This window comes from Sturnus vulgaris, chromosome 5 (genome assembly GCF_052056855.1).
Source record: "Sturnus vulgaris isolate bStuVul1 chromosome 5, bStuVul1.hap1, whole genome shotgun sequence".
NCBI lineage: Eukaryota > Metazoa > Chordata > Aves > Passeriformes > Sturnidae > Sturnus > Sturnus vulgaris.
In genome coordinates this window covers 30,515,374-30,535,819 of record NC_142247.1, presented here as the reverse complement: position 1 = coordinate 30,535,819, position 20,446 = coordinate 30,515,374, and the positions used below count along the sequence as shown (strand labels likewise).

General features: G+C 45.7%; 2 protein-coding genes across 4 annotated transcripts; one reads left to right on the top strand and one right to left on the bottom strand.

Annotated features, from left to right (window-relative positions):
- On the bottom strand, positions 1-9,330 carry ANKRD54 (ankyrin repeat domain 54). 3 transcript variants are annotated; one of them, XM_014885219.2, is made up of 8 exons: positions 9,030-9,330; positions 8,650-8,697; positions 4,501-4,599; positions 3,990-4,061; positions 3,535-3,582; positions 3,296-3,420; positions 2,339-2,446; positions 1-1,765 (listed from the first exon to the last, which is right to left on the bottom strand). In XM_014885219.2, exons 1-8 carry the CDS (start codon positions 9,283-9,285, stop codon positions 1,691-1,693), a joined length of 831 nt encoding a protein of 276 aa, XP_014740705.1. In that variant the 5' UTR covers positions 9,286-9,330; the 3' UTR covers positions 1-1,690. The 3 variants fall into 3 exon arrangements, with proteins under 3 accessions (XP_014740705.1, XP_088021443.1, XP_088021444.1); XM_088165317.1 differs by having other exon boundaries at positions 4,501-4,594; positions 9,030-9,322; XM_088165318.1 differs by lacking the exon at positions 9,030-9,330 and having other exon boundaries at positions 4,501-4,594; positions 8,650-8,700.
- A 235-nt stretch (positions 9,331-9,565) lies between these two features.
- Positions 9,566-19,115, top strand: EIF3L (eukaryotic translation initiation factor 3 subunit L). Its single transcript, XM_014885322.2, has 13 exons — positions 9,566-9,684; positions 9,764-9,812; positions 9,933-10,143; positions 10,742-10,821; positions 11,075-11,136; positions 12,418-12,487; positions 13,182-13,255; positions 14,101-14,272; positions 14,533-14,687; positions 15,459-15,629; positions 16,618-17,115; positions 18,057-18,137; positions 18,877-19,115. Exons 1-13 carry the CDS (start codon positions 9,652-9,654, stop codon positions 18,913-18,915), a joined length of 1,695 nt encoding a protein of 564 aa, XP_014740808.1. The 5' UTR covers positions 9,566-9,651; the 3' UTR covers positions 18,916-19,115.
- The last annotated feature ends 1,331 nt before the right edge of the window (positions 19,116-20,446 follow it).

Sequence of the window (20,446 nt, the reverse complement as noted above, 5' to 3'; positions counted from 1 at the left end):
TGAGGAGTCATAAAAGACTGACAGGATTTTATTGAAGTTGAAAATACAAAAAGGTCAGATTGTCTCCCACCCTCAGCATCCTTCCCATCCAGCACATCATAATGAAGTATCAATATGCACAGTGACAGCTCCAGCACAGCCATGAGACTGCTGCTCCCAGCTGTGTCCTCCAGCAGGCCTCAGATGAATCCATCTAAAAGCCATGCCTATTTCTGGTACCTCAGCTTTGAAGAGAGGTCCACTTAGCCTCCTTCTGGACAAGAGGCAGATACCAGAGAGCATGCTGACCTAAAGATCTCTGAAGAATGCTCCCAACTGTGGCTGCTGCATATTTAAGCTGATTCCTAATAATAAACTCTTTCAAATCAGTGACTCCCAAGCTGTGTGACAGGTATGGCTACCAGCACATCATGGTGTGGTACACAGGTGGGAACTCAGATTACCATTGGCATGTTCCTGTCACCCTGTCGCTCTTGGTGCCCTATCAATGAGATTTCCTGGATCCCTGCTCTACAACAAAACAACCTAAATCTTTATTGCCAACCACAGTGGGCAGAAGCGAGAGAGCAGCAAGAGCATTTCCCTGCATCCTTCATAGCTGCATCACTTCAGGCTCCTTGCATAAGCCACAATTTGTTTCTCACACTGCACTTAAGGTTCTCCACGATAAGCAAGAGACAGAATGGCTGAGCAATGGGTTTGGTGCTGCTAAAGCAGAAGCAAATCCACCTCCATCCTAGGCCAATAATACAGCTGAATGCACAATACCTCCTGCCGCAACTGGACCTCTTGCCTGAGACTGCCAGTACCAGGAAACACAAAAGTTAGTTATGGTGGTGTTTTTTTGCAAGATGTAGATGTCTTGACTAGAACTGCATTAAGACTATCACCCTCCAATCCTTATTCTCACATCAGGGCAGCTCCGACCTGCTAGCTGTGTACCTGGGTATTTTTTGCCAGTGTTACACTGTAATATTTAAGCACTAACTTGCAGCAGACTTGAAAAATGGGTTCAGTGAAAGGTGTTAGTCTAGCTGTGAAAAACTTTGTATCCCACTTGCAACCAGATACATTCTCTCCCCTCTGACAGCAGGCCCTGGAGAAGGTGAGGATTAAGCCTCAGTGCACGTTTCTTAAGGCAGAATGTTTGCTCAGCTTCTAGCATGCAGAAGTAAATGTGTGTTCTTCTCACAGCACAAAGCCTTCTGTTGTTCAAGGCATTCACTTTCTCTTTTGTGCAGTTGAGCTGTATGGAGGTGGCATAAGGTGCCTGTTCCAAGCATTTCCATGATGCTGGCCAGCTGCTGAGTACACTAGTCAGGGCTGGTAACTGCACGTGGCATTGGTCACCACCTAACATCGAGCTGACATACTTAGGAGAAGGCAAAATATCTCTGGAAAGGATACCTTATTCATCGCCAGCCCATCTGGTAAAAAGTAGAGCAGCTCTTTTACCCCAAAGTCACAGCTGCAGCATTCTTGTCTGTTGCCTTTGTTGAGCCTGCTGCCTCCCCATGGGGGCAGCTGTGGCAGCACCAACAGGAACAGTCTGAGCACCACTGGAGAATCAGTCTGGCAGGAATGGCTGCTGGCAGCAATGTTTAGTCAGCGATCTGGGAAGCAAACTTCAGCTTCCTTTTCTTCTCTCTAAGGCTTCTCCTGCTGCTTCAAGAAGATGATTTGCAGCCCATTACCTGTTGTCCATCTTCTGCATCTGCAGGCTGAGTGATGTGAAGCTAGCCAGGAGGTCTGTAACCTCATCCACCTTACAGAAGAATACAGATGGCCATTAGGGAGAGGAATGCAGCTGTGCAGCCAGCCACCCCCACAGAAGAAAGCCCTATGCAGCAGACACCAGCCCTGCACTAGAATTGACAGTAATGCCCATGCTGATCTTATACTAGGACAGGCTCCTTTTGGTGCCAACAATCATGCAGAAGGGCTACTATCCTCATGATCAAACAAGCCCTAATCTAAGGCAATGGGAGCTTCTCCCCATTCTTCAGGAGGTGATGTTTGGCCTCCACTCTGTGTGATTTAGCCAGTCCTTAAAATACAAGCACGTTGCTACAGTACCCAAAACTCAACAAAGGTGTCAGGCCTGTTTCCTCTAAGCTTAGTTCTACGGGCCAGTCTTTTGTAGGAAAAGACCCCAGGCCCTGCAACCCCGTGCGGTTGTGCTGACCCTGGCCTTAAACTGACTGCCCTCAGCTTCCCTGCTGTTTGACACTACAATGCTTTCTGCATTTTGAATGTTTACCTAAAGGAGCATCATGAGTCATCATGTAATTTGCCCACAATGCAAGGAGGTGAGTCAGAGTAGCTCAATGCTGCCTACCTGCTCCTTTGTGCTAGTCATCTGTAGTCTGGAGCAGAGGTCATCCAGCTGTTCCTTCTGCTCATGCCTCCCCAGACGGTCCAGGTATTCCCGCAACATCTGGATAATCTGAAACAAACAGGCATAAGAGGTAAACATCAGAGACCTGCACTAGGCTGGTGTGTTTTTATAGGGAAAAAATAAACTGCAATTAAACTGCCAAGCACACAGCCTTGAAGCTGCAGCACATGGCAGAGTACATGACCCCTAGAGACGAATCCAGGCAAAGCGACTACATGGCACTAATGGCAGCATCGGAGTCCGGTGAATCACCAGAGGCGTTCACCAGTCACAGACAGACTAGTTGTGATCCTTGTGCCTGGTTAAGAACAGGGAAGAGAGATAAGACCAGCTAAAGCAGTATAAGGTCTAGCCCTGAAAGCACCAAACTTTTCTTTATGGCTAGTTAGCTTCCCTCACTGTGAGAAGCAGGGCCTTCTAATTCCAACAGGATCCGCTTGTGCACAGAGGATAAAAATCCTTGTGCTATGTGGCTTCTGAAGTGAGGGCCATGTCCCCTGCATTTGCAGCCTCAGGAGTGCTTTCCTGTTCCATGGCTCTACATACTGGAGCACAGTAGATTGTGCTAGAAATACAGAGTATGTGTACGCTACAGCTACAGCCTTGTGCTTGGTCCCTCTCCTGCCACAAGGCATCTGTCTTACATCGTGGTTGAAGAAAACAGAATGCTCCATACAGTCCAAGAATTCAGACACTCAATGCATCCTTAGCTTACCAAAGCCAAGGGAGGCCCTGGAAAAAATTAAAGTAGAGGCTGGGAAAAAGGAAGGTATCTGAAAACGGAAGTCAACTCGTCCCACAGATGTTAAGAGCCTACAGACAGGCATTTACGTAAAGGGTGCAGGAGGCTGCCAGGGGCTGCACCACCTTACCAGAACATGGGACTGGTTTTTTTACCTGTTTCACTTCAAGGCGTACAGCCTCCAGGCTGTGGGAGAATCCTTCCTGAAGGATATTCAGCTTTGATTTAGCGAGGTGCAGTGGGGTTCTGCCAGCTCGATCCAACGCATCAACTCTGGCCCCTGCAAGATGCACGAGCAGAGACAGTGAGGTCTGTCATCTGGATTTGGTGTCCCTGGAGAGTATCAACAGGGCAGGAAGGGGACGGGCTGTAACTGTTATACAGGAAATGTTACCTCCGCGCAGCAGCGTGGTGATGACAGGAACGTGGTTTGTGCAGGCAGCTGGGGAGGGAAAACACAGGACACACAACTCAGAGGTACAAACAAAAATGAGTTTCTGCTCAAGCACAGAGCTTGCTGCTTCCCAAAGGGCTTCTTTGCTAGGGAAAAGAGGAACAGCCCAAATGCTAAGGTAACCTCCCACTCAAGCCTGAGTACTCTATCTGGAACAGATCTTGCACTCCTTGAGGCTGGCAGAGGAAGGGAAATCAATTTTCTCAAACCTTTTCTTTGACTCCAAATCTTTGTAAGGAGTGAATCTAATGAAGTGCAAAAAGTCTCTCCTAGGTCCTTAAACTCGGGGATACATTCTGTGAGGCACAGGCAAGAGGAAGGTGGAGAGGAAAGGAACAGTAAGGAGGTTCTCACCTCACTTCTCTGCATGCAAAGCTCATCTGTGTGGCACTTACCCAAGTGTAAGGGAGTATTGCCCAGCCCATCTCTCTGGTTTGGGTCAGCCCCATGGTCCAGAAGCAGTTGGACTGGAAACAAGGAAACAGAGACACATCAGTCCCTTCCCTTTGCCCCACAGGTCAGGCCCACATGGGCCACAGGTCCATGCAGCCTTACGGGTGATTCTGTTGAGCTCATCAGCCTCTTTACTGAGACAGGGACAGGGATTTGCACAGCAATGAAGAAGGACCCAGCACAAAGCCATGCAGTGCTACTGTTCCTGGGCTCCCTGATGCAAAGAACTGGGAGGAAGGACACCCTTCCCTCTGCACCAGTAGAGCCCTAGAACTGGGAGGTCCTGCTCCTCCTCCAGCAGGCAGACATGGCAAGCCCTCGGGCCAGAGCTGGCAATTTGACACAAAAGGAACAGGAAAGAGAAACCTCTGACAGGTGCTGAATCAAAATAAAGAGCACCCTTCAAAATCCCTGCCACAGAGAGGCTGGAATACAGAACTCCCCCGCACTCACCAATTTGATCGTTGCCATTGCAGGAGGCAAAGTGCAGGGCTGTCCGGCCTTTGTCGTCCGCAGCACAGGGGTCAGCTCCGTCCTCCAAGAGTTGCTGCACTGACAGAACCAAGGAGAAGAAAGCAGGTAAGCTGAAGGGATACCTGATCAGAGAGGAGTAAGGCTATCTGCTCTTTTGGGGCTAGATACACATGCTGTCAGGTGCTAAGTCAACTGAACTTGAACTAGCTCCCACCAGAACCCTAGCTCAGCAGAACCAGCCTTAGCAGCATAACCTCCACCCTGTGATTCAGCCTTCACTACCTTCCACATGTTGCCATAAAAGATAAGCCAACAGCTCTAACGGCTAAAGGTCCACCTAGCCAAATTTTCAAGCTCCAAGGACAATCAGCAGCAAATACCTAGAGAAGAATACAAAAGGGTAAGAAGGACATGGGGCTAACTCTTGGTTTTAATCAGCTGCATCTCAGGCACTTCCCAGGCTAGAATTAGCATCCTGTGTTTACTACCCCTCCATGGGCTTTCCCTGTGGATTTACATGGTCATTTTGTGCACCAGTGTAAACTTTTGACATCAACACGGACCCGTGGTCAGAAGTAACCACAGGTAGTGAGAAAAGCCACTTCTTCACACCTGTTTTGACTATGCCCCTTCCTAACCAATGGTGGCTAGAGTTTGGGAAACAGGCAGGGGAATGCACCAAACTGTCAAGAGCCAAGAGATCAGTAAAGGGTGGAAAGATTAAAAATAAAAATAAAAATAGCATAAAAATAGCACCTACAGAAACATGTGCTAGTGGCAACTGTAAGGGCTGTCACTCCTGTTGTTTGGAGATCATCCTATGTAAAATAGAGCTCATTCCTTAGCTGATAAAAATGCTGAAAGGTTCTCTATATTTTGAGATCTTAAAACAGTATATTCTGCAACAGTCAAGACTGTTTCAGGCCACTGTAAGTCACCATTCATTGCAGCTTCCAGAAAGTGAATTACAGCCACCTTTGAATTTTTTCCTGTACACCTCCTACTTCAAGTGTGGTACAGAACTGAAAAGAACACCTGAAAAGATGGAAGTGGCATTACCATGGAATGTTCAATACTTCAGAAGAAAGACAGGGAGACTGACAGTGAGAACCATTAATAGGAACACTTTAGCTACTCTTCCCCTGAACCAAGTAGGAATGACATAACCTCTCCACCCAGTGTCACCACAGGAAACAGCAAAGATGTTTACTTGTAGAAGAAAAATAAATTAATCATAGCACACTTCCTCAAGTTGCACAGTAAACAAAACACAAGAGGATTGTAAACACAGGAACCTGTCTATCAAATCCAAGGTGGATTGAAACCAAGACTTCCATAAAACCGCATTCTTTCATCTTCCTGTTGGAAATGATAAAACTTATTAATAATTTCAGTTATCAGTTTTAATTAACTTTGAAATTAATTGCTTTAGTTAATCATAATCTATAAATATATTAATTATAAGTAGTGTGTGATTCTTAAATTATTCTTAGCCAGTATTTAGCAAAGCTGTCATAACATACTTTTAAAGGAACACAGCTTGGGGAAACTACTGAAACTTTAATTTTCAGTACCCATAGAGGACAGAATACTAATTAATAAAAGAGAATTATGTAATTTATAATCAAGGAACATTAATTTCTTTGTTTGCTATAAAGCATAAATAAGTGAAGAAGTTTTATATCTGTGTCTGAGTGGAGGCCAGAATTTTGTGAGCCACAAAAATCCCTCCTGGCCAAGAACAAAATAACACCTTACACACTAAAACTAAAAAGAAAGTGTTAGAGGGGTTTATTCACCCCAGCAATTTCAGAGGATTTGGTAACAATTTACTGGTGATCCAGGTGAGACAACACATTTGAGTTCCACAGACTTGCAGGATCAAGGACTTTGGTGCACATTGAAAGACGTCATTTCAGGGAAATTTTTCAATCCTCTGATCCAGGTGAGTTCAAGGCAAAAACCTCTGGGAGTTTATTAAGACATTACTGAAAGTTTAAAAAGGCATACTTAATCATAAGCTTGCACTGTCTTAACATTATAGAGTTAAGAAAGTGATGCTATAATTGGCTATTTCTATTAAAAGTAAATATAAAACTCTCTAAGTGAATATTAATGGAATTGTGTTTGAGTCCTACTGCCTAGCTGGAAAACTGTAATTGTAAAACTTTGTAAGTGACTATCAAAAGGTGTGGTTTGAGTCTTCACCGTCTGCTTTGCCCACAAATTAGTCAGACACAGTGCTGCTTGCACAAAGAGCCACCCTGTGGAAAGGCTTTGCTCAGGTATTTCTGTGCTTATTAAAGCCTATAGTATGTGTTAGTGCTGGAAAATGTGAGCGTGTGGTAATGTGAGTGTGTTATAAGTAAAAATTGAGTTTGTATGAAAATTCACTTGCTCTAAGAGTGCTGAAGCCATTGTATGTTTACTGTGAATTTTAAATGTTTGGTTTTCGGTAATGTAAATTGTTAAAGCGAGGATTGTTTGCTCAGAGCTCTCTCCTCGGCGTTAGCACAGCAGCTACTGTGTTTTAGTGACTGGAACTGCATTTGTGTGCACAGAGCGCTCTCTCATGGCAGTTTTAGTGATTGCTGGATTTTAATTTTTTTTTTTAGTTTGACTGTGAGATTCTGTTTTTCTTCTCGAGCCGAGGAAGAGGGAGAATACCCAAATGTTCACCTTTAGGCTGTATTTTGCAGCACTAAAAAGAATTTAAAAGCAATTCTTTAACTCGGACATAGTTAATAGAATTTTGCATCCTCTGGTGGCCAGATTATCTACTAGATAATCAAGAAAAATGTGCCAGTTCACGGTATTTTACACCAAAATGGTATTTTAAAGTTGATGTTATACTGCCAAGGCAAAGAGAAATGGAATGACACACGTACATAGTACCCCAAGCAGTGATGAGATAGCCAAAGATAAACACAGAGAAACACGTTGGGGAGCCGAAGCTATTAGAGATAACTTGAAACATCAAGTACCACTAACCAAAAGTGTAGTCAGCAAGTGTAAAATATGTTTGCAAAACAATCCACAGCCCGACAAAATATGTCCTCTAGGGACTGCAAAAAGAGGAAACTGTCTTGGAGTTTATAGGCAAACACATTTTTCTGAGTTATCTCGACAAGGGGGATATTGATACCTATTGGTTTTAGCTGACATATTTTTTGGATAGCTATTATTTGCACCAACAAAGCAAGAGAAGTTACCAAGATATTGTTAAAAGAGATAATGCCCCGATTTGGAATTTCATTTGGAATGAATGATCTATGATATGATAAAAAGACACAGGCAAAATGTTTGCATTTTCATGTCTTAAGTTTTGTTAGATAGTCAATGATTTAAGTGGAAGTAATCTTAAAGGAAATTAAGATCACTTCCAAAGAGGGGAATTGTTAGAAATATCAGAACTTTTTAGTAATTTTAGTTAATTGTTTTAATTAGCTTTTTTAGTTAATTGTTTAGTCATTATCAATAAATATTTATTAATTATAAATAGTGTGTTATTTTTATATTACTTTTTGCCAGCATCTAGCAAAGGTGTCATTAAGTTATTTTTGTAGGAACACAGATCACAAAAACTACTAAAACTTTAAGTTTTGATAAACTAATTTTGATATGCTTCAATCAACAAAGCCTGAGAGAGAAAGATGTAGTGTTGAGGTCAGACATCTGGAAAGCAGAATTTATCAACCAGAAGGGCATTTTGCAGAAACTAGAAGGTTAGAGTTCAGCTCTGGCTCTGGTTCTAATCTACTGGGTCACGCTGCCTCATCACACAGAGTACGGCTTAGATAATCGTAACTCTTCCACCTAAATCAAACCATTATTCTCTTGCTGGTAACGACTGGGCAAAAGAACATACCAAAACAGCTGGGACAGTGCAGTGCTGATTTAGCTCCAGGCAGATGGAAAACTTAACACTGTGAACCAGCTGCAGTGAAAAAGTGAACACCAGCCCCACTCTGCTCAGAGAACAAACCAGAGCTTTAAAAAACTATTTTCTAGATCTGAAGCATCTAAAGCATCCTGTCCACAAACTATCAGCACCTGCTTCCTCCTCTCCCAAAGCAGGAGACCGCCCTTCCAAGAAGAGGTCCCAAGTGGGACTGACAGAAGCCTTACCTGTGTCCAAGTCATTGCTATTGGCAGCTTCACGCAGCCTTTTCAGAGCTATGGAGGAAAGAAAGCGATTACTAGAAAGCACAGAGGAAAAAGGCAGTTTCCCTACTGAAACATTCCATCTCGGTGCTCGAGCACAAGTGCGGGGCCAAATCACGCTGCTGCCGGATGGAGGCACCAGGTAAGAATCTTTCTCCTCGTCTCCTCCCGAAGCCGGCAGCGGGCCCGCCCACTCCTGACGGGCACCGTCCCCTTTCAGGACCGGGGTGCCTTCCCCACCGCCCACTGAGCAGAGTCGACCTCCCTCCCGCAGCGCCGTGCGGAGCCGGCCGAAGGAGGGGCTGTTCGCAGCGGAACAGCGGCTCCACGCGCCCGCCGCTCACCGTGGGCCTCCTTGCCTGTCGGCCCCAGGCGGCGGTGGAGGCGGGCGGCCCTGCGCAGGCGGCGGGCCGGGATCTTGCCCGCGGGCTCCTCCCGCTGCCACACGACGTGCAAATAACCGAGGGGTGCGCCCGGTCCCAGAGGCGGCAGCGCGATGCGCGGCTGTGGCTCCGACTCCGGCCCCGGCTCTGACTCCGTTCCCGGTCCCGGTTCCGGCCCCGCGCCTAGCGCCCCATCAGCCCCACCGCCGCCCTCCATCCCGTCACGGCCCGAACCGGAGAGAGGGGCGGGGCGTCACCATAGCAACGGGGCGGGCCGCGGCCTCTCGACCAATGGAGGGCGACAAAACCCTTGCATGCAGCCAATAGGGAGGGAGCTGGTGGGAGAGAGGCGGGGCGGGAAGGGGTCTGTGACCAGGGGAGCCTGACGGGCAGTTGTCTTCTCCAATCAGATAGAGAAGCGGCCATGGCCGGCCCGTGACGGCTCAGCAGGACAAAGACAGGCAGTTGCTTTAGCCAATAGAAGGGTTCAACCCACCCCGTTCCTGCCCCGCCCCTGTGCCCGCGCCGCGCCGCGCTAGTCCCGCGTTTCCGCCCGGAGCTCTTTCCGTGCAGCACCGCCGCCATGGCCTACCCGGGGGAGGACTACGACAACGAGGTGCGGGCGGGGGGCCTGGGGGGCGCGGGTGTCGTGTCTGGGCTGTTCGCGGGGTCTCACTGCTGCCCTTTCCCCACAGGCTGCCTACGACCCCTACGCGTACTCCAACGACTATGATATGCACACGGGTGAGTGTGAGGGCCCCACGCGCTCCCCGGGCCTGCCTCCGCCCGGCTGGGTCTGCGGGCCCGGGCTGAGCCGTGCGGCTGCCTCACTGCTCCTCCCTCACTGCTCCTCTCTCTCCACAGGAGACCCCAAGCAAGACCTGGCCTACGAGCGCCAGTACGAACAGCAGACCTACCAGGTGATCCCTGAAGTAATCAAAAACTTCATTCAGTATTTTCACAAGACAGTGTCAGATCTCATTGACCAGAAGGTGTACGAGCTCCAGGCCAGCCGTGTTTCCAGTGATGTTATTGACCAGAAGGTGTACGAGATCCAGGACATTTATGAAAACAGGTACAATACTGTCCTTCCAGCAGGTGGAAGTCACTGTTTTAACTGTGATGCCGTTAAAGGGAAAGGCTGTCTACTACCTGTGCTGTTTCAAACTTGGGCTTTCTCTGAAACAGGTTGGGTTTGGTTACTGTGGAAAAAAAATCCTTAGGTATTTCCAGCCCATTAAGCTAGTGTAAGTATGCCCGAGTTGTGATCTGTCTGAAGGGTAGTGTCAGCCCTGGTCTAACAGGAAGGGAGGCTGCAAAAAAGGGATTTCAGTGGTGCTAGTCAGACAGCTTGCAGAAAGCTGTGAGGTGTAGCTTTTGTGTCTCTTCCCAACAACTACTTCTACTCCTGCTTGTAGCCACGTCAGCTTGACATAAAGGGAATGTGGAAGTGACATACACATCTGTTTCATGCCTGGTGGATAAATTAAAGTCTCACTGCTTAGTTTGCAATTCTCATTCTTTGCTTCAGTGTTGGACTTACTAACAGGGGTCGGTGGTGCTGCTCAGCTTTCACCAAGTCCAAGGCCTCTCTCTGTTGTCATCTCTGACTCCAGCACTGTCATACTGAGTGAGAAGTGGCTTCTCATACCGCATGTTTGTTTGTCTTTCAGCTGGACAAAACTAACAGAAAGGTTTTTTAAGAACACTCCATGGCCAGAGGCTGAGGCCATTGCTCCTCAGGTTGGAAATGGTGAGTCTCCGACTTTCCCTTGGGTTGTCAGAGAGAGAAGGAACTGAATCCTCCTAATCCTGAGTTAGGAGGTGCACAGTGTTGTTGCTGCCTGAATCAGTTGCCTTTGTTCACTGTGGCACTTCCTTCAGCAGATGCCTGGCAAGAAGTCAGACTTGAGCAAGGCATCTTTTTGTGCTTCCCTTTATTGTTGTGGCAAGAGGCTAAATAGGCCTTGTGGCTTGCTAATGTCCTCTTTTGTCATCTTTTCCAGATGCAGTTTTCCTGATCCTATACAAGGAGCTGTACTATAGGCACATCTACGCCAAAGTCAGCGTGAGTGTTGGTCCTGTGTCTTCTTGTGGGTAGTGTGCTGGCTTCTCTGTGCCAGCAAACTTGACATATCTTGCTGCCACTACAGTATCAGTGGTCCCGTAATCTTTGCAAGGCAGGATTGGATGGGTTCGTGAGCTGTAAGTCACATATTCATTTTAGGGAAGCTTAAAATTCTTGCCTTTTGTTAGTTTAGTAAGGATTCACTGATTCCTGAAAAGCAAGAAAGACTTGATTGTCTGTCTGAGGCTCATTAGCTGTGTCTTCAAGCTTAGTGATGATGAGTGTGCAGGTTTCTCTGGTAGTTCAGATGAATCAGGAGACTGGATCTAAGTGTTTAGGAGGCTCTTTGTTGCTAACAGCAAATGTAATGGTTAGTGAGTTAGGGGGTGTTTGGAAGGTAACTGTATTTTCCTTTTTTTTTGCTTATATGTGTTTCTTTGTGGCTCCTCTTCAAATGAGCTGGCAGCGAGAAGGGGTGGCACAAGAGGAGGGTGCATTATTTGTCATGAACAACCTCACATGGGATCAGAGTGCCTTATGAAAAAGGAAACATGGGTACCATAAAGGATGGAGAAGAAGGAAATGAAAGGAATAATGCTCTGTGAAACTAAACAAACTTTTTTTTTTTAAGCTGCTTTGAAGTCAGTGAGAAAGTCATAGTACTTGGTTCTTAAAGGAAAAAATTTCAACAAATGCATGACTTATGGGTAAATAAGTAATAACTGCAGTTTTACTCTGGACCAGAGGGTGGAGAAATGGACACTTTTGAAAGGCTGCTGTGTTAACCCAAGCCAGGCTTCAACAGGAGAAACTGGTTTCTCAAGCTGTGCTATTAGTGGTTCTCAGACTCAGTGTCTCCAGCTGAAACAAGAACCAGTAGGTCAAAATGTTTAGAAGTGATGTCCAGAAACAGTATTGTTGATGTGTTCAGGCTTCTCCTGAACAGAGAAGGAAGGAGAGCTGGTGAAGGTAGTAGGAAGTTCTTGAATCTGAGCAGCAGAGGGGAACAGGGAAGGTTAGTGCAGAATATTCACAGAAGGTTTGACTGCTTGACATCCTGGAAAAAGTTACCTGTACAGGAAAAGAAATGCCTGTTTTGTCGAACAACAGTGCTACAATTTCAGGTTTTCTGTGTGATGCTGATGGGTGTTCTGGTTGAATATTTGCTTTAGCACCCCTGAACTAAATTCTCTACTACTGTGACTGTGTTTATGTTATTGCCCATGAACTCCTTTGTGCCCTGCTTGAAATGAAGCAGACTCTGCTGACTTCTCTTTGCAGGGGGGGCCCACGCTGGAGCAGAGATTTGAGTCCTATTACAACTACTGCAATCTCTTCAACTACATCCTCAGTGAGTTGCTGCAATTAGTTTCTGATTTGTGAATTTCAGAGAGAAAGATCAGATGGAAAGGGCAGAGCTGAATAAAGGGTCAGAAAAACTTCAACATGTTTGTTTATAAACAGTAGAGGGGAAGGTAGTCAATGAGCTTTGTGCATGTATGAGTTTGTTGAATGAAGAGCAATTTAAATTAATGAATTTAAAACCACAAAAAGCAGAAATTAGTTTCCAGTGCTTTCTGAAATACTGTAAAGAATGAAACTTACTTAGCTTTCTGTCTTGCTGAGAACAGCTTCACCTGTCTTTATTAAAAAGTAAAAATGAAGCAGTAAGCTAAAGAAAACTTGCAATGTTTCACAACTGTTTACTGTTGTTAATTCCCCTTGGAAAAATGTTAGTGTTTGTGACACCCTGCCAAGCTTCATGTGGCGAATGGATCAGTTAGGATAAACCCCTGCAGTCTGTGTGCAGCTTCTGAGAGTTGCTGCTGAGCAGTCACGCTCTAGAGATTAACCCTGTGCATGTTCATAGTCTTTGAAAGTGAAGGCAGTTGAGGTAGTCAAAACTGCATATCTCAGCCCTACAGGAAGCTTCATTCAACATCTCCCATTTCAGGAAAATTCTCGTGTTCTTTAGTTTGTCTATTCCTCCAGTTCTGACAATGTTCTTGCTGAAGGTGTTAACCCTGTCATCTGTTCTCCCACAGATGCTGATGGCCCTGCTCCTTTGGAACTGCCCAACCAGTGGCTCTGGGATATCATTGATGAATTCATATACCAGGCATGTGATTATAAAACTGGCCATTTTGGGGTGGCCTTGTCTTTATTAGTTGTATAAAATTTCCATCTCTCCCCTTGCTGGATTTCCCTAGCAAGGGTACCATTGCAGGTTGGAAATCTTTGGTGATCATTGCTACTCTTGTGTTAGCAGGTGGATGAAGTAATTGTAAACATACAGACTTTTAAGTTACAGGGTGCTCTTTGGGGAGTCCTGAACTTTTGTGCCTATTTCTCTTTCAGAACAAAATTTCTGTCTTTCTTAGTCAGTAACCTTTATTCATGCACTGAGACATTGATGACCAGATTTGAAATAAGCAGAGGTCTGTGATCTTGACATTAAGAAATATTTTTCCACTTACTGTTCTGAGTGCAACAGTACAGATCTCAAATTCTATTGATTTTTCTCTTTAGAGAATATTTTCCCTTCTCTGTAACCTTTTATTATAGAGCTGCCTCAAGTGTTGTTTTGTCAATCTTGAGAACAAAAAGGACGTGTATATATAGGGGAAAAAGATGCGTGTATGCAAACACATCTTATAGTTCGGTCATTCTCTTTTCTACCTCTTAAGACAGCAAATTTGTGTTTAGTTGCCTTTACTAAGAGATCCTTTCCTTCTTCAATCTGTCCTTTGGCCTTTTCCTTCTGTACTGTGTAATATTTTTAGGTGCTTTAAAGGTGGTATAATCTGCCATTTTAATTTCCGTATGATTTCACATGAAACTTTTCTCCCAAGAAATTTGTAGTTTATTGTAATGCATTTGTGTGAGCAAGTTGTAAGCTTAGTGTACTTAGATGAGCGTCTCCAAACAAGCTGCTCATCATTGAATCTCTGCTTTTTCCTGTAGTTCCAGTCTTTCAGCCAGTACCGCTGTAAAACAGCCAAAAAGTCTGAAGAGGAAATAGATTTCCTTCGTTCCAACCCCAAGATCTGGAATGTTCACAGTGTCCTTAATGTGCTGCACTCTCTTGTTGACAAATCCAACATCAACCGACAGCTGGAGGTCTACACAAGTGGAGGTGAGCTTTGGGTGGTGCCAAGCAGCATTGGTGTCTGTGCTGCCTTGCTTTGATTTGACCCAAATTGTTTAACTTTGTTTGGGAGCTGGATCAAACCCATAATCGGTGGATGGATTGGCTGGGAACTGGTTCTCTTGGTCTTAGGTGAGAAGGACCAGTGATTGCATTTCAGTCAATGCTCCCTTTGTTTTATACAGAAAAGTATTGAAAAGGAAGCTTTCTTCCTTGGAGGATTGCATTATGGATCCTTTTTCCCCTAGGTGACCCTGAAAGTGTGGCTGGTGAATATGGGCGCCACTCCCTGTACAAGATGCTGGGCTATTTCAGCTTGGTTGGGCTGCTGCGTCTGCACTCTCTGCTGGGAGATTACTACCAAGCCATCAAAGTGCTGGAGAACATCGAGCTCAACAAGAAGGTAATACAACATGCTTTAACCCTTCTTTTGCAGTCTTCCAAATTCCACTGTTCATGCATGCTGGTGAAAAATTGCTGTACTGAATCTTCCAGCTGAGGAACTGTTTGTATCTGCTGTAGCTGTTAGGAGTTTGTGGCTGAGCACAGCTGGAGCTTTGGCATTAAATCAAGCCATATGATAATGCCTGATGCTGTTGCAGCACAATTGCCGAGTTTTTTAGGAGGTTTGCTGTGTTGTGCAAGGCAGTGTTGTTACAGAAAATACTGCTGAACTGCAAGTGGTACTGCAGTAACTACCTGAACATGCCATTCTTACTTTTGTCAGTAGCTCTTGTATTTTTGACTTCTGTTCTCATTGTGCCCGCTCTCACCTAGGCTGTTTTTGCCTTAGAATTGAGTGCTGCTTGTGGCTAATAAAAGTTCAGATGCAAATGTATTTGGGCCGAGGCTTGGCACAGATCTACATATGTAGTGCCTGGCACAGGATGTGGAGTGAAATAGAGGGGAAAGGGAACTGAGCAGAGCAGTGTTAGGCATGGAGCAAGAGTCCTCTTTTTGCAGGAAGCTGAAACTGCAAAACATAGGAAATGGGATGATCTAATAAAACAGTGAGGAAGCTGCTGCAGGGATGGGCGGGAGGTGAGGTATCCTGAATTAACCCTCTCCTTTCTGTACTTGGGATGGGAGTGAAAGCAGAGGTGGCTGGATTGTGGCTAACAAGCGGTTTGGATTGTTTCCCCTCTAACATATCACGTTACTCCTTCCTTCTCAGAGCATGTACTCCCGGGTGCCTGAGTGCCAGGTGACCACCTATTACTATGTGGGCTTTGCATATCTCATGATGCGGCGTTACCAGGATGCCATCCGTGTCTTTGCCAACATCCTCCTCTACATCCAGAGGACAAAGAGCATGTTTCAGAGGACGACCTACAAGTATGAGATGGTAAGAGAGAGAATAGACTAGACTTCCCAGAAGAAAAAGCTGCTGTTTTCTTTGCCATCCTTCCTCTATCACCCGATAGCTTAGGTCTAATAGTCCAGCTTTGTCATCCTGGACTTTGCTGGTGGTGGTGACTGAGGATCCTCTGTACTCCTTTGCCATGTGTTAATATTTTCTCTTAGCTATGTTACTAGTTACTTCGGGTGTTCCCCATAATACTGTTGTCCCAGGTCCATCTGAACTCTAGCTCTAGGCAGGGTTGTTAATGCGTATCAGCTGCTGATGATACTCTCGTTGTTGCTCCTTCAGACTTAGTTGTGTTTCTAGTCCAATGCTGCACTGCCATTGTCAGATATATTTCCGTTATCTGATAATCATTGTCAAACATGGCTGTAACAAAGCTCCTTTCTCTTTCTACCTAAGCTGTCTTACCTCCTGGTTTTGGTGCCTGTTTTACTTGCTGTCTCCTTTTTATCTTAGGATTAATTCCTAACTCTTTGTTTAGCCAAATCTTGCCAGTCTTAATTCCATGACACTTCAAAAAGTTGGTTTGTCTGTTTCAGCCACACAGCTGTCTATTTCATGCCACACTCAAATCTTTTTTCTCAGTCTTTTCTTCACTGACCTCCCTGATAACTGTCCCTTGCCAGGAGATGATTGTTAAACTATCTGCCTTCCCTTCTCTGCATGTTCTTGTACCAAAACAGTCAAACGTGTTCTGGCCCTCTGGGTTCTGCATGGCTTTGGTTGCATTTACTCTGCACCTTCCTCTTGTCCACCCCTCTCTTTTTTTTCCTGAGAGCCTTGATGTGTCATTCATCCATATGCTTTGCCCAGAGGCACTGCTGCTTTGTGCTGTCCCCGTTGAGCATTAGGACCATCAGTGCTCTGTGTAAAGGATCCTCCTCTGCAAAGTGCAGCTGCCAGTTCCCTCGGGCACCCTAAAGCCTGAGCACACGGTGGTGCTGACAGGGTGTCCTTTCTGTCTCAGATCAACAAGCAGAATGAGCAGATGCACGCACTGCTGGCCATCGCCCTCACCATGTACCCCATGCGCATAGACGAGAGCATCCACCTGCAGCTGCGCGAGAAGTACGGGGACAAGATGCTGCGCATGCAGAAGGGTGACGCGCAGGTCTACGAGGAGCTCTTCAGTTACGCTTGCCCCAAGTTCCTCTCCCCTGTGGTGCCCAATTATGACAACGTGCACCCCAACTACCACAAGGAGCCCTTCCTGCAGCAGCTCAAGGTCTTCGCTGATGAAGTTCAGCAGCAGGCCCAGCTCTCAACCATCCGTAGCTTCCTCAAGCTCTACACCACCATGCCTGTGGCGAAGCTGGCCGGCTTCTTAGACCTCACAGAGCAGGAGTTCCGTATCCAGCTGCTCGTCTTCAAGCACAAGATGAAGAACCTGGTATGGACCAGTGGCATATCTGCCCTGGATGGAGAGTTTCAGTCTGCTTCTGAGGTTGACTTCTATATTGACAAGGTTGGTATCTGCCACTTACTGGCTGGGAAATTCTTTCACCCAGGAAATTCTGGGATTCCCAGCACCTAGTTTTGTTCCATTCTGTGGGAGACATTCCTTCTTCCTTTGCTATTTATAGGGCTTGGCTGCCCATTATAAAGTTATAGCCCTGCATAAAAAGAGTATCAGTGGATGAACAGTGATGGAATATCACAGGCAGCTTTGGTAGTCAACATACCTAGAAAACACTTCCCCAGGAGAGAGGGAGCTGCTTGTCCGTGTTCTGGGAGGTGATAACTGAGTGACAGATAGTGCTGTTGTTTGTGTGTCAGGTGGGATTGTCCTTGTAGGTATACCCCAGATCTCTCCTTTGTTTGACAAAGCGGAGATGTTGCTTGGGCATGTTCTATTTTGCACTAGAACAGCATTTAGTTGTGGCTGCTCTAGGAGGAATCTAAACACAAGTTGTGGGGCTATCACCATCTGTCCTTGGAGCTCCAGCAGCAGGAAGCGTAGGACTTTAGTCAAAGCAGTAACTATTAGGTTTCTTGCTAGGAAGAAGACCAGGTTGCCCTGTGTTCTTGGTCCCTATAGCAGACCTCTTCTTGCAAGGTCTCATGCCGTGTCTCAGCCCAGCTCTCATGGCATATAGCATGACTGAAAAGAGGGAAGTGTGAACTAGGGTTGGAACTATCAAAGTGCTGCAAGGAAGACTAAAACAGAGTGTGTAAGAATGTAGGAAATGAATACACCATAAACTGGGGACCTATCCCAGGCAAAGGTATGAGGGAAGCCCAAGGAGAACTGGATGGGTGCTGTGTGACTAGCACAGGTCAGATACGTGTGATGCTGAACCATGGCTGGGGTGAAGCTCCTTAGGTTGATCTTTATGTTTGGCAGTTCTTGCTGTGTCTCTGCTACTAGCACTGTCCTTTTCCTAGTCTCATCTGTTCTCTTCCCAGGACATGATCCATATTGCAGACACAAAGGTCGCTCGGCGTTATGGGGACTTCTTCATCCGCCAGATCCACAAGTTTGAGGAGGTGAGGCCTGGGCGAGAGAGCTGTGTAGCTCCGTAGGAAACATGGGGCAATCATTGGGCTGTGCAGGCCCTTGAGGGCCTACACTTGTGTGAAACAGCTGTGTAATTCCATGCTGGACTTAGCCTCACTCTGCAAGGCACTGGGCAAAGGCAGGTGTTCTAAGCAGCAGCTGCTGGCCTTTGAGGAATGGTATGTTTTTATAAGAAGTGCTCAGTTGAGCTACAGTGGAAAAGGAGGAGAGTTTTACTGTCCAGGGATGCTGATTCCATTGTCCCTGGATAAATGTGGTGTCCCCATCAGTAACACAACCAAAATCATATCTCTAACTTCATAACTATGGCTCTGGAAAATGGCCTCAGAGATTTCTGGAGCATAGATGGCTTCAGCATTGAGCTTGGCCAGGAGGTGACATTCTGTCACTGCTCCACTCTCTCCCAGTGGAGGTTGTTCTGCACTGGAAACTCGGCAAAATTCTGAGATTTGGGGACTTAATATGAGGGTTGTGATACCACTGCTACAAGTTTGCGTCCGCTCTTCACCCCACGTCTTCCTCTGCTGTTTTGGAGTGAAGAGAGTTCTATTTATTCTTCTCCTTGACAGACTATATTTGCTTAAGAGCTCTCTCGTCAGAGAGTTGGAGAGGAAGGAGTTAAGAGGCATTGGATAAAGTCTGCTGAGAGGAACAGCAGTGTGTATCAATCACTGTGTGCTTTTCTGACCTTGTTTTCTCTAATTCCAGCTGAACCGAACGTTGAAGAAGATGGGCCAGAGACCCTAATGTGGATGCAGTGCAGGCCTGGGCAGAGAAGTGGGTGGGAGAGATTATTCTCTGTGTTGAGGGAGGGGAGCTCAGGATTCTGGCATTTCTGGAATCTCCTGTGACTCAGAAAGTATTTTGTATTTAAATATGCAGACTTGTTTGGCTCAAACTATCCTGTGAAGGACAAGACATCTAATAAATTAGTGGAATTTTCCTGATGAGCATTTGTACTCATTTATTTTTCCTCTGGACAAATATAACTGCATCTGGAGACATAGGCAGCTGCTTTTGGCTTGTGCTCTCGTTGGTCCATTTTGCAGGTAACAATAGGGAGCAGATCTGTTTAGGTGCTCTGTACATTTGCCATGCACAGCAAATGGGGAAGGCTGCAGAACTGATTGACGGGAAGAAAATGACCTGTTCCACAATATCTTCACAGGATATGGAAAGAGATACAAACTAATACTATTCCTTTTAGCTTTTGCCCCATGCATTGAATAGACCTGAGTTGTAGTTACGTTCTTAGAAGATTGCATTTTTGCCTTTCCTCCTCTATATTTTATTTTTGTTGCTATGGAGTAGAAATGCTCCGAAGTGGATTGTCATGTTTTCAAAGGAGAGGGGAAAGTTTTTGTAAACATTGAACCAATATTAACTGGTTGTCTGATGAAATGTCCTTGCTGGAGGTTGTGTTTTATTTCAGCAGAAGTGATGTCCAGAACCTGGCCCTTAATTTAATTGAGTTCAGTTTCTCTGGAAAACTCCCTGAGGGCATTTAATTTATTAAAACCCTTTGAATGCGAATTTTCCATGCTCTCCAGCCACAAATTTGTAGTGCCTTGAAAAAGGGAGAAAAATAGTTGAAAATGAGTAACACAAAGTGGAATCAAGGACCTGCAAGTATTGGGGAATAGAATGCAAAGAATGAATCGCATCCCTCCACACCCTCTGTCCCTTGTCTTTAAATAGTTTGGTGTTTGAGTGGTAGAAACAGGTGCAAGAGGAAAACCTGCATGTGCAATAGAAAGCTACACAAAGCATGTTTCAGATACGCCATCTGCCTCTTTGTACCTCTCCCTCTCATTCCTTTCCACTGAGAGAGGGGTCCTAGCAGTCCAGTTTGACTCTGTGTGTGATTCTGTTTACATGAAGAGAATAATTAGCCTTTGTTGGATTATAGTCTGTGTTTGAATGAGGGTCAGGTTTCCAGTGTCCTAGGTACTGCTCAGAAGTAAACTCTGTTTCCCATCACAAAATCAAGTAACTCAGGCGGGCAGGGTACAGGCAACACAGATTAAATGGGCAACTCCTGTTGGCCTTCTAGCTGTTGATGTTGGTGTTATGGATGCTAGGAGCTCACTGTGTCCAGTTCTGGATTTGAGGCAGCCATATCATTAAGAAATTAAAGGACGGAGATGCCACTGCATTGCAGCAACCCATGGGGAGCTGTGTTTATATCAAGCAGAATCTGCTCCTTTTTGATTTTAGGGCTGGCACTTTTCCTTCTGTGTATTTGCCAAGAGCAGCACAGTAAGCATAGCTGTCAACA

Bases quoted from the DNA above. Each gene is read 5' to 3' on its own strand.
- ANKRD54 (XM_014885219.2), bottom strand. From the start codon at position 9,285: ATGGAGGGCGGCGGTGGGGCTGATGGGGCGCTAGGCGCGGGGCCGGAA. The intron at 8,698-9,029 runs GTGAGCGGCGGG...TTTCCTCCATAG, and splicing joins GACAGGCAAGGAGGCCCACG to CTCTGAAAAGGCTGCGTGAA. The intron at 2,447-3,295 runs GTAAAAAAACCA...TGTTTGTTTCAG, and splicing joins TACGCCTTGAAGTGAAACAG to ATTATCCAGATGTTGCGGGA.
- EIF3L (XM_014885322.2), top strand. From the start codon at position 9,652: ATGGCCTACCCGGGGGAGGACTACGACAACGAG. The intron at 11,137-12,417 runs GTGAGTGTTGGT...TTCTCTTTGCAG, and splicing joins ACATCTACGCCAAAGTCAGC to GGGGGGCCCACGCTGGAGCA. The intron at 14,688-15,458 runs GTAATACAACAT...CTTCCTTCTCAG, and splicing joins ACATCGAGCTCAACAAGAAG to AGCATGTACTCCCGGGTGCC.